The 12795-nt window shown below is 41.6% G+C and overlaps 1 protein-coding gene across 4 annotated transcripts in view; it reads right to left on the reverse strand.

The window, feature by feature from the left end:
• Positions 1-12795, reverse strand: part of LMO1 (LIM domain only 1) — an 85751-nt gene that overhangs the window by 41474 nt on the left and 31482 nt on the right. The window contains exon 1 of one of the 4 annotated variants that reach the window (XM_043549253.1): positions 8697-8739. The exons of the other annotated variants lie outside the window; for them this stretch is intronic. Within the exon in view, the coding sequence (XP_043405188.1) occupies positions 8697-8724 (28 nt within the window). The 5' untranslated portion in view covers positions 8725-8739. Of the gene's footprint in view, positions 1-8696; positions 8740-12795 lie in introns of those variants that run through there. 4 annotated transcript variants of the gene reach the window in all.

Raw genomic sequence — 12795 nt, forward strand, 5'->3', positions numbered from 1 at the left:
ACACCTTAGGCTTTCGGTTGGAGGTGGAGAAGGCTAAGAGATAATTAACAGCTCTCAAGCGCTCCTGGACCGTGAATGGCCCTTCCCATGACGCTTCCATTTTATGTGCCTGGAGCGCCTTTAAGACCATGACCTGGTCCCCTACTTTGAAGGAACGCTCTCTGGCATGTTTATCATACCAGGCTTTTTGCTCTTTTTGAGCATCCTTTAGGTTTTCTTTAGCAAGGGCTAAAGAAGTTCGGTGGGTGTTTTGTAGGTTGGTTACAAAGTCCAGAATGTTAGTTCCTAGAGAAGGTGTAAACCCCTCCCATTGCTGCTTCACCAACTGTAATGGCCCCTTAACCTCGCGGCCATGTACAAGTTCAAATGGTGAAAACCCTACACTGGGATGTGGTACAGCTCTGTAGGCAAAGAGCAACTGCTGTAACACTAGGCCCCAATCATTGGAGTGCTCATTTACGTATCATGGCCCCCAAAGTCCCATTAAATTTCTTCACCAGGCCATTTGTTTGATGGTGGTAAGGGTTGGCAACCAAGTGATTCACCCCATGAGCTTCCCAAAGGCTTTCCATAGTTCCTGCCAGGAAATTAGTTCCTGCATCTGTGAGGATGTCAGAGGGCCAACCTACCCTGGCAAAAAGGTCTGCTAGTGCCTGGCACACACTTTTAGCCCTGGTGTTGCTTAAAGCTACTGCTTCCGGCCATCGGGTGGCAAAATCCATGAAAGTCAGTATGTACTGCTTTCCTCTGGGTGTCTTTTTCGGAGAAGGACCCAGAATAGCCACAGCTACTCGCTGAAATGGAACTTCAATGATGGGGAGTGGCTGGAGAGGGGCTTTGACCTGGTCTTGGGGTTTTCCCACTCTTTGGCATATCTCACAAGACTGGACATAGGTAGAAACATCCTTGCCCATTCCCTCCCAGTGGAATGACCTCCCCAAACAGTCTTTGGTCCTGTTCACCCCAGCATGGCCACTAGGATGATCGTGGGCCAAGCTCAAGAGCTTTACCCGGTACTTAGTTGGAACTACCAACTGTCTCTGAAGATGCCAGTCTTCCTGGTGTCCACCAGAAAGAGTTTCCTTGTATAAAAGTCCTCTTTCTACAACAAACCTGGATCGATTAGAAGAGCTGAGAGGCGGTGGGTTGCTCCGGGCTGCCGTCCAAGCTCTCTGGAGGCTTTCATCTGCTTCCTGTTCGGTCTGGAACTGTTCCCTTGATGCTGGAGACATCAGTTCCTCATTGGATTGTGGACCTAGGCTTGGTCCTTCTGGAAGCGATGTAGGGGATCGGGCTATTTCCGTTGACTGTGAACCGCTCTCCGCTGGTGCACTATGTTGGGGTTCAGGCTCCAGCTGAGCCTCTTGTGTAGGGTTATCGGCTGCTGCCGGTTCCGGTTCTGGGACTGGCTCTGTCTGGGTCTCTGGGACTGGATCCACTACTACTGTTGCAGACGTTGGCATGGGGTCTGGGTCCATCACCTCTGACCGGGTCCTGGTAGAAGTTTCCGGAACAGAGCTAGGCAGGACGGCTTGCTTAGCCTGGCTGCGGGTGAACAGGACCAAAGACCGTTTGGGGAGGTCATTCCACTGGGAGGGAATGGGCAAGGATGTTTCTACCTATGTCCGGTCTTGTGAAGCATGCCAAAGGGTTTTTTCCTCTGGTCAGGAGGGAGTTAAAGGTGTTTACCCTTCCCTTTATATTTATGACAAGAGTGCTATACAGACAAAGGGCAACAAAGTGGGAGGAAACTGCAAGACACTTTCTGTGCATTGCACAAAAAGTTTGAAAATACTTACGTGGCAATGTGCTCAATATTCCAGAATGGAACGAACACTCAGGATCTGGGACAAACTATTCTGACATTTAGTTTACTGCACCCACGAAAGCGTGTAAAATAGAGTGCAAATACAGTCTATTCTACTATATACAGGATTTACTAGTACCACGGTACTCAGAATACGAGGAGACAGGATCACATAAGACTCTCCCCATTTTACGGCTGACCACTGGGCTGCATTCAAGCTGATCCCAAGGCAGCCATTTTCATTAACCTATAATACCTTTCTAATCCTATTCCTTGGACCTCAGACCACCACCAGCAGAAAAACGTATGACTTACTGCCTACACATTGGCTGTAGTTCACCATCATTACAAATGCTCTATGCAGCAACAGATCCTCTTTAAGAGGAATTCTGCTCTTAAGACCAGTTACTTATGCTCCATTTAATTCTCACTGACACATTAACAAAATTAAGTGTAAAACTAGCAGGTTGCTTTCTTTCTTTTTTTTTTAATTTTATTAAGAGAGATGAGCACAAACTCAAAACCCAGATCTGAAAGCTTCTGGAATTTGGGATGTTCTGGAACCTGGATTGATGTCTCTTCTGTTTATTGAAGTGGTTCAGTGGATTCCAAAACATTTCCAACTGCTTCAAATGGGTAGTAAACGTCGAGCTTCACCTCCAAACTTTTGACAACGCAGGACAAGAAATTCCAATTAGTGTACTTTACCTTCCTTCCATTTCGACAGTCAAGTCAAGTCCCAACTGCTTGATATAGCCTGTGTTTTGAGTGGACAACTCATCATAAAATTCCTGACCGCTGAAAAGAACTACTCTCACCTTACTAAGTGCCCTGGAATCTCTTTAGAAAATTTTGACTCTCCAGATAAGTCTCAATTTCACAGCATCAGGGAATTGCGTGCCAATGCATTGAACCAGAACACTAGAGTCTAGCAGGAGTTAGATACACATTGCTAACATCAGGTTTATTTTAGATTAGAGTTCTTCAAAATCAATTTTGGATTCAAAGTTTTAAATGCACTCTCCAGAACACAGGAAAAGAATTTGCTCTCAGTGGATATTTTCATGGCTAATTTTCTACTGCTTGGGTGCAACTCACACTTCTCTAAGGAAAGGATGCAGCTAACCTTTGTTACTGAAGTAACAAAGCTGGGTCACATGGGGAAAATTATGCAGACACTAACAATCCTAAAAAGGAACAATATACTTAAGGCATTACTTATAAAAGTTACATACAAAAATGTACTGCAGAGATTTACTGGAAGCTTGTTTTAACTCAGGGGCTCAAACTGGGTGTCGTGAGGTTATTATGTGGGGGGTCAAGAGCTGTCAGCCTCCACCCCCAAACCCTGCTTTGCCTCCAGCATTTATAATGGTGTTAAATATACAAAAAAGTGGTTTTAATTTGTAAGGGGGGGGGGGTCGCACTCAGAGGCTTGCTATGTGAAAGGCGTCACCAGTACAAAAGTTTGAGAATCACTGTTTTAACTGAACTTTTAAGCTGCCAAAACACTTGAGTCCAGACCCAGCCACCTTTACACTTGTACAACAGTACTTTACTGCACAAGTAGCTCCATTTTTACTCATGGAGTAAGGTACTATTCAGCGTGGTCAAAGGTGGTGTAATGTGGCCCCAAGGAAAGTAATCACGTTGTAGTGTTAGAGGGTGAGCAAGATGGGCAAATTCTGGCCTTTGGAAGGCTTAAAAAGAAAATCTGTAAAATTACAATAGATCTATGTAGTCCAACTAAAAAAGTTCTTGTGATGAGGCAAGGCAATTTGCAAGACATATATGGGAAAGTTAAAGTCAAAGTTCAAACCAAAAGCAATTAAGATGGGTAAGAGTGCTCTACAACCTGACACAGGTTTCCTTTGTGTTCAGAACTTTTCACTAGCATTAAGCATCTTAACTTGCGTATAAAGACATTATAATTAAAACCTGTCAAGCTTAAATCAGTCATTTATAACGAGTGCCCAAGAAAGCTTTTAAAACAGACTAAATGGCTCTATTAAAATGGAAGCAGTATCAGAGACATTTTCAGTTACAATAGTTTTTTCCTAACTAGATAGTTTGGGAGATTAGACTAGTTTAAAAATCAAAAAGTTCTATGGAAGTCTGAAGCCACTTAAAGGGGGTAAAAGTGTGGCAATTAGAAAAACCTTTAAAAAACATTAAACAGCCCACAATTCTTTGTACGAACTCGAGCACTTCAGAAATCCTATAAAAAGGCCCAATTTCCCTTCAGAATTATGAGCACATCAGGGAGTGCTCTACTATGCTCCCTAGAGATAGGGGGAATTATGTCAGTCTGCCACTAGAAGCCGGACAGTTACTCTGACAGGCAGCTAGCAAGCTTTTAGAATCCCAGGCTGATTAGAGTAGAGTATATAGTGCTTACCCTACGCCAGCTATTCAGATTAATTCCAATGCTTTCCTGTCACATGCACTCCGCCCATGAATTAAAGAGCTTAATAATAAATAATAATAATAAAAAAGCAACTTGGCTCTTTACTCAATAAAAAGGGAATTTATCCACCAAATGTTGAATGGCACTGTGGACTAATCAGGCAATTTGTTAACCCTCAGAAAAGATCAGCCACAGATATTTTGAGATTTCAAGAAAAGTTCATGGATTATATAATCGGGAAACCAGGTTTGAAAGAACAAAAATATAGTCTCAAGGACAGGACTTATTACTTACAAATCACATCATTAAAGGTGGGGAGGAAACACCTAAAGTGCATTTGGTGCTTGGGAACGTCCTCCTATTGGAAACGTTAAGGGTAAAACAGAAATCTTGGTTTCCCAGACTCATTCTCACCAGGATAACACCCATCCCAAACTTATTTTGCAGGGCGAGAAAGCAACTCAAACTCCTATGGCTTGCCACATCTTTTGGCAAGTACGTACAACTTTTCTAAACCACGAACAAACATTTGCGTATTAAATTAAGAGGCTCCAAAATGCCTAAAACTGTCAATCTTATTGCAATTCTAGTTTTTAAAAGCTATGAAACCAGTGTTCATATATGGCAAATCCACCGCAGGATTTCAGTAATGGAAATGAAAGTAGCACTCTATCTGTCAATTCCTTTACCATTGCTGGATGCATTTATCAAGAAAAATGGGAATAGGGCGATAAACTGCTAGAGCAGTGGTTCCCAAACTGGGGTTCATGAACTCCTGCGGGTTCAAGAAATGTTACAGGGGGTTCTCAGGAAAAAAATTCCCTCATGGCGGACAGAGGTCTCCCTAGGGACCCCAGGCAGCACGGGCCAGCAGCATGGAGCCCCTGGACTTTAAGCAGATCAAAGCAAGCATATCTATCACACTGAGTAGATTTAAACTTCAGGACTCCTAAGAAATGGAAAGGGAGGTGGATATTTTTTGCTGTTTTTAAAATTAAATAGACAGCTAGTATTGTTTTTAAAATTATTATGAAGAACAAGTTTAAGCTCTGTTGTAACGTGTGTTGTTTGCCTGGACTGCTCAAGACCTAAATGCTTGTGTAGGAGGAACTCTGAGTTGGCTTCTTAAATATCTTCATGCTGTTTCACATCTGATACTCCTTGATGAAACATAGGCACCTTGTCTTATAAACAGGCTTATTCAAAGTGATACAAGCTATGAAAGTGAGATCTTGGAAGAGCGTTGTCGTTTTCATAATGTGATAAAAATAAATAGTGTGAAATGAGCATGTCATAAGAACATTTTATATTTCCAAGATCACTGCTTTTAGAATTTATACACCAGTAAAGGAAAAAATCCCAGGAAATATTCATTTTTAGGAGGGGATTCGCGAGACTTGACATTTTAGTGAAAGGGGTTCACAGATTGTTAAAGTTTGGGAACCACTGTGTAGAGGGAAGAAGGCACAAGTCCCATGGGCAGATACTGCACAGTCAGAGGGCAGCAGATCTTTGAAAAAGACAACACAACCTGTTCCTGAAAATCAAGCTGCAGCCCAGTCATCTCACTAAACCTACCCCATTCATCTATAGCCAACGTTCAGTGCTTCCACCTGCAAAACATAATGCCCTTTGCCAATCCACCTCAACTCAGCAGTACTCTGTGTGGTCCCTCGTTTCAGAGGAGCGTTTAAATTACCTGCAGCACTGGAATAAAATGTTACTCTAAAGCAAGCCTGGAGCTACTACAGCAAAGCTTACGATAAGCAGTTTGTTACTACATCACAAAGTGTTTTTTAAACTACCAACCACATTTTAGGTGCTAATGAGAGCATGGAAATCTTCATTTATTTAACTTCCTCTTTATATATCACTATTGTACATAATCTCTGTTTGTATTATGAGTATTCAGAGAGGAAGAGGACATTCTCAAGATCCAAGAGCTGATCAATACATTAAGCCAAATATTTCCCAATTTAAGGATCCCTTGTTGATTGAAAGGCTAACAACTTCTATTTTGGTCCTCCAGGGCCTCACCACTCCCTGTTAGTGACCAGCAGAGATGGGTACAAATAGGGACCTTGAATTCTGTACCCATTTGAATTTCAAGGGAGCGGGAGTCAAGTCTCCAGCAGAAAACCATCCCACTTTTGGCCAAAGATGGAGGAAAACTTGCAAGAACTGCTAATTGGGTGATTTCTGCCCTCTTTGGGGGTAAGATATCTCAAGAACCCCTCAGGAGAAGGCTTTCCCACCTTTAAATGAAAATTCTACCCCAACCTGAACCTCAGCCCAGATTCAGTCTCAAACCCAAACCAGAGTTTGCGTCTAACCTGGATCTCAAGCACAAGCTTCAGTCCATGTCTAGCAAACAATGTTTCCACACTGCAAGTCAGCATGGCCTAACAAACAGAGCCTAGAACCTGGAGTCAGGAGAACTAGGTTCTATTCCCAGCTCTGTCAGAGCCCTGCGGTATGACCTTGGGTGAGTCACTTCACCTCCAATGTCTGTTTCCCTTCTCTCCCAGTCTCTCTTGTCTACTTAGATTGCAAGGACTCTGAGCAGGGACTGTCTCTCATAAAAGATTTGCAGGGTGCCTAGCACCCCAACCTCAGCTGAAGCCTTTGGGAGCTACTGTAATATAAACACAAACACAGGCTGGCTACACAAGCGTTTGTAGGTGGAAGCAACTTTCGTAGTGTTCAAAGGTTACAGCCCATAGCTGCTTTAAAACTGACAGACTGATCTCCTGAAAATGAAAACCTGGAAATTTCACACGATGGTGCCAAGGAAATGAATGAAGCACCACAGAAAATACTCAGTTGTTTCATTCTGTTACTTGGGTTAGCACTGTCGATTTCTATACGCTGGCCAATCTGAAACTTCATTTTTAATCTGCTTGCCTCCACTATGAATACATTTTACATTTCTTTCAGGCTGAAGAATCCCAAAACACTTTACAAGCTATATGCAGACAGCAGGACTGAAATGCTGACAGGTGTCACGTAGCCCAATATACACTGATATCAATATCTCTCTAAAGAGTGCCACGGCATCTCCAGTGCAGAGCAGCCAGCACCTTGATTTTTAAGATCTCATAAAAAAAAATACACAAAGTAAAAGACAATTTATCTACGGCAAAAAGAAATGGAAGAGTTCAGTGAACTGAATTTTAACTAGTGGTTCCACAGTCTGTGAATAGCAAACATGCCCCCATCCCAATATCTAGTTTTCAATTTTCTTTCTTTTCCAGTATCAAAATGCACTTGGACTATAACGCAAGTCTGCACAGACATCCCAATAATACCTTCTCTATGTCTAACTTTTTTTGAAAGAAAGAGCAAGAGAGAGCATGCGATCTTCATGGGGGAAAATATTTTCATGTTAAAATATAATCATGTTTAAGCATCTCTGGAGCTCCTACTCTTACCATATAGCATAAGAATATGGCAAATCTCAGCTTCATTGTTAACATTACATCAACATCAGTACACAGAAGCATTTCGAAAGTTAGCTCCTAAAAATCAAATGAAGAAATTCTGGAATGTCAGGAAGAAATCTTATAAGCAAGTCTTTACCCATACACTGTACAGAAACTGTGTAGAAACAGATTTCTATATAGAGTTGTGCCCACCCGAATCATTAAAAAGTACATCTTTCACAACAGTTGGCAGTTAGAACAAAAAAAATGAGAGGAAGGAGAGTCCAGTGCTTAAGCTGCTAGCCTGCAAGGCCTGGGTTCAATTCCTTGCTCCACCACAGACTTTCTGGGTGGCCTTGGGCAGATTACAGATGGAGAACTGAGACCCAGGAGACTGAAGTGGGGGAAATAACACTGCCCTTCCTTGGAGGGGTGTTGTGAGGATAAGTCCATTAACGATTGTGGTAATGGGTGTCATTAAGTATCTGAGATAGACAAAAATACACTTTTTGTTTTATTAAACCTTTTTTGTCCCAGTCCACGAAGTTGTCACCAAACTTCCACCTCTTCCAGAGCCTTAGACTAATCCACAGTTAGTATTAAATTCATTCCTCCTGTTCAGTAAAAGGCACCATTATATATTTTCACTCCTATAGGCTATTCTGAAGTCTTAACTCCTACCAATATCCTCAGGTACCAGTGTCTAGCAGTTTCCTCCTTTTGGATCCTGAGCCAAGACTGACTTAGGGGTATGTATGTGTATTGGCAAAGAAATCTTCTACTCATTCCTCCCCTTTTGTTCATAGGGCTCACTTCTCTCACATCCCCATAACAGCAACCTAGGTTCAGGCATTCTTACAACCTTACCAAATACCACATGTAAAGTAGCTACACTATAGACAGTTTCAGACATACCGGACAACACATTCACAGTTAAAACCACTCAATACACACAGCCTTTAAGTCTCTTCTAAACTAGGGCATGAACATCTAGTTCATGGTGCATCATGTGGGAGTAAGTTACTGAGATAAAAGTGATGCAATTCCATTTTACACCTACCTAGGCATATATGCTGGGGGAATTGCATTGGTGCAAAAGAGTACACACAACACAGGGTGAAATCCTGGCCCCGTCGAAAGATAGAAATCAGATCCTTCTCCTCCACAGTCTCATCTTCAAGGAGACTTTCCTTGAGTTCCTGCTCTTGTGCTACTTCCCATTTACCACTTACTACTGCCTTCTTTTGCTCACTTCTACCGCTAATTAGACACCTGCAAGAAAGCAAGAGACAGTCAAACTCCATATTTCCGGGTCCAGGCTGTTCATCCATCCTCTTTCTAGGCTCACATAGCCACAAAAATCAAAGCTACTTTTCAAGTTGCTTCTCACGTGCTATGCTTGCCCACTGAAACAGCAGTACCACTGCTAGATGCTCTCCCTCCTCTCTCACACATACACATACCACTCCTTCCACTGCAACTCAAATAAGGATAATGGGGGGAAAGAAGCATGGAAAAAATCCATTTAAGAGTTTATCCTGTAGTTGCTTGAGGGGAAAAAAAAATGCACAACATACAACTGTCTTGCAGAAAGCGTGCTTTGATCTTATGCCTGCCAAAGCTTATAGGAGGACTATCCATGAACGGATAGGCTTAGAGGACATTGCAGCACACAACGTAGGTCTTGTTATTGTGGGCAGGGAAAAAAAACACACTATAAAGTTTGAGACTCAGAAAAACTGTCCCAAAGGTAATTGGGATAGTCTGGCCTTCAGCGTACTGATGAGTTCTATAGCTGGACAACAACATTTAACTAACTTTTCATCAGAAAAGGCAAATTCTTTGAAACCAAAACTCTGTGGCAAAGACTCCGTTTCAACACGTTTTTTGGAAAAGTTTTGAAATTGTCAAAGTGTCCTTTTGACATTTTCAAAATGGAAAATTCATTTCTTCAGTGTAACTTCATTTTGAAAGGTAAACTAAATTACAGTAAAAAGAATTAATAAAAAAAGAGGTCAAAAAATAAAAAACACATTCTGCAAACAATCAAACCAATATATTTGTATTGACCCAAAACAAAAACTTTTGGATTGTTTGTGAAAATCTGAGATTTAGACTTTTCATCCCAGTTTGGGCTGGTAAAACAACTTTAAAATTTCAAAATTTTCCCCAGGACAGGATGAACCATTTCCTGCCCAGCATTGAAATTCCAGTGAGAAAACACACAAATGCAGGTTTAATAATATATAAGGCTTAATACAAAATAAGGTCATCATAGTTGTCAGGGATGTACTGAGTTTGAATATTAAAATAGTTCTGCTTTAAAAAAACGCTTAAGAAAGTAGCATTGTGGGATTCCCTATTTGTCATCCAAGCAGCGTACAGATTTGGTTTGCTTAGTTTAGGATGTTTTTTTCTCCCCTCGTCCTCCAGCTCTGCAAACGTGACATCAGATTTCTTACCCATAAAACCAGATACCTCTTCTGCCTTCAGAGAAACTTTTTCTAGTCTAGAGCGTTTCTGATCCACTAAGGTAACACTAGTTCCAAAAGGTTTCAAACTTTGGGCGTGTCTACACTTACCTCGAGAGCGATCGATCCAGCGGGGGTCGATTTATCGTGTCTAGTGAAGACACGATAAATCGACCGAGCGCTCTCCCGTCAACTCCAGTACTCCACTGGAGTAAGAAGCGTAGGCAGAGTTGACGAGGGAGCGTCAGCAGTCAACCTACCGCAGTGAAGATACCACGGTAAGTAGATCTAAGTACATCAACTTCAGCTAAGTTATTCACATTGCGTAACTGAGATTGATCCCCGCCCCGCCCCCCCCCAGCGTAGACCAGGCTTTAGATTCCACTTGTGCCTTCTAAGCAACTGAGTCACACTCCCCTTTCCCTTACTCTACACACACGCTGGTCTTGGATTCTAGTGCTCTCTGTTAAACAGCCACTTAGCTCCTGTTCAACTCCATTAGTTCATGGACATCACCCTTTGGCAGAGAAGGTCCCTATTTGGATACCACACTCTAAAATGTTGTGAGGAAAGAAACAGGCTGTGGCAACGCAGAACTCAGACTGAGGGAGTTGCAACAGTGTGCTGCTGTAAGTACTGAAATTTGTATGCTTTAAAGGAATAAAAGCCTACAGGAACAGGATAAAGAGTCACACCCCTATAAAAGATATTGCAGGTAAAGGGGCATTTATTATTCTCAATTAATGGCATCTTGGTAGATACGTTTGCTAAACCTGATACTCAGGAATTATTTAAAGTATGAAATGGCTGAAGGCCTTCCTTTTTGGCTACAAAGCAACTATACAAGAATTGCAAGCGTAATATTTGACAGGGTGGTTCAAAGTAAGCCACGTTTTGTAGAAGGTACACACCTAACATCAGACAACCTTTTGTATCTTGTTTCACAATGGTAAGGAAAACGTAGTGCATCTCTGGAAGTACAGATGAAAACGTCTGCAGAGTCAGTCTCCGTGATAGCTCTTTTACAAAATTCAGTGATGTTCACAGTCTATCAGATCAGGCCGTGATCACGTCCTCCCATAGATTATTAGGAAAACCTAATGTGGCAGAACATAATACAGTAGGTGTCTGGAAAAATGAATAGCTAAAAGTCTTAAAAACACACTTACTTTACAAGCATAATGTGACAAGCATAATGGATTTGAGATTTTTTGGCATATCAATAATATAAAAAAAAGGAATGACAAAATAAGAATTTATATCCTTTGTCCTAATGAGAACTATTTCATTTTAACAGAACCTAAGTGTGGCAAACGTATTTATGTAGCTTAAAGGCCTATAGGCTCGTGTGTATAAGTCTACGTATTGCCAGCTTGGTATATGAGACAAAAATGGACATTTCAGATTTTGTCACCCATAAGGGCAGAGGGAAAGAATGTAAAGAGACTCAAGCATGAACAACTAAGTACAACTCTGATTTACATCAAGAGTTTAAAACCACAAGAACAATGAGAAAAAAGCTTGAACAGATTAAGAAAATGTTAGCATCCCTCCCCCGCCTCACCCCCCCCCTTAATTCTTGGGAGGTTCCAGAACTCACCTGATGGTATAAAGGAAAAAAAAAAAAGATACAGGCAAGCTACCCTTCAAAGGTACAGTACCTGCGATCATTAGGGAAACATACACACACAAGTGTGGCAAAACCTTTTAATCTTGACATTTTATTGAGTTAGGTTTCAGAGTAGCAGCCATGTTAGTCTGTATTGGCAAAAAGAAAAGGAGAACTTGTGGCACCATAGAGACTAACCAATTTATTTGAGCATAAGCTTTTGTGAGCTACAGCTCACTTCATCGGATGCATCTGATGAAGTGAGTTGCAGCTCACGAAAGCTTATGCTCAAATAAATTGGTTAGTCTCTAAGGTGCCACAAGTTCTCCTTTTTATTGAGTTAATGGCTTGTTCTAGTTCTCTTCCCTGCCCCCCCAATTCTTCAAATACTCAGTTTCAGAACAGCTAAAATGAATTCCTAATAGTCAACACACTTTCACAGAGCCCACCAAAGGCAGCTCATAAGGGAGAGGGATTTTAGAAGTTTAGATGCACAGTGGGGAAATGACAATTGGAGTCTAGGCCATTGTGGAGAGAACTAGCTGACATCTAGATGCCGCTCTGTGTTATGAATGGCAGGTTACAAAGTGCAGTGAACGGTTTCAAGTATGTACAAGGTTGATACTCAAGTGATCCTTGCTTCCACTCATCCTTTTTGCCTCCCCTCTATTTTTCTTAACATTCTGTTGCACTCTTGTGGCTGCCCTCAAGAATGCCATATGCATCCTCCCATCTCTCCCCTCTTATTATACATACAGCACAATCTCTCTCCAAGTTAGCTATCTGAACATGGATATAAAAGAAAAGCAGCACTTTCATTCCTATCCTCTTATGATATCCTCTCTCGAAAAGGCACAGTATTGTTTGCTTTAAACAGAACCTGACCACAGTTTTTGAATTAAGATTTTTCATTGCAAATTAAGTCTCCCTATCAGTTACCTCGTGTTTCACACAATTTAAGGAATTGAAGTGTCCAAATGAAAAAACATACAAAAGCAAGACAACTCCAAACCACCTTCCCAGTTCTATAAATGAACAACTACTGCAGCTAGTTTCTTTTCAGCTATTCACGCTGGGCC

The sequence above is a fragment of the Chelonia mydas genome, chromosome 6, assembly GCF_015237465.2.
Source record: "Chelonia mydas isolate rCheMyd1 chromosome 6, rCheMyd1.pri.v2, whole genome shotgun sequence".
NCBI lineage: Eukaryota > Metazoa > Chordata > Testudines > Cheloniidae > Chelonia > Chelonia mydas.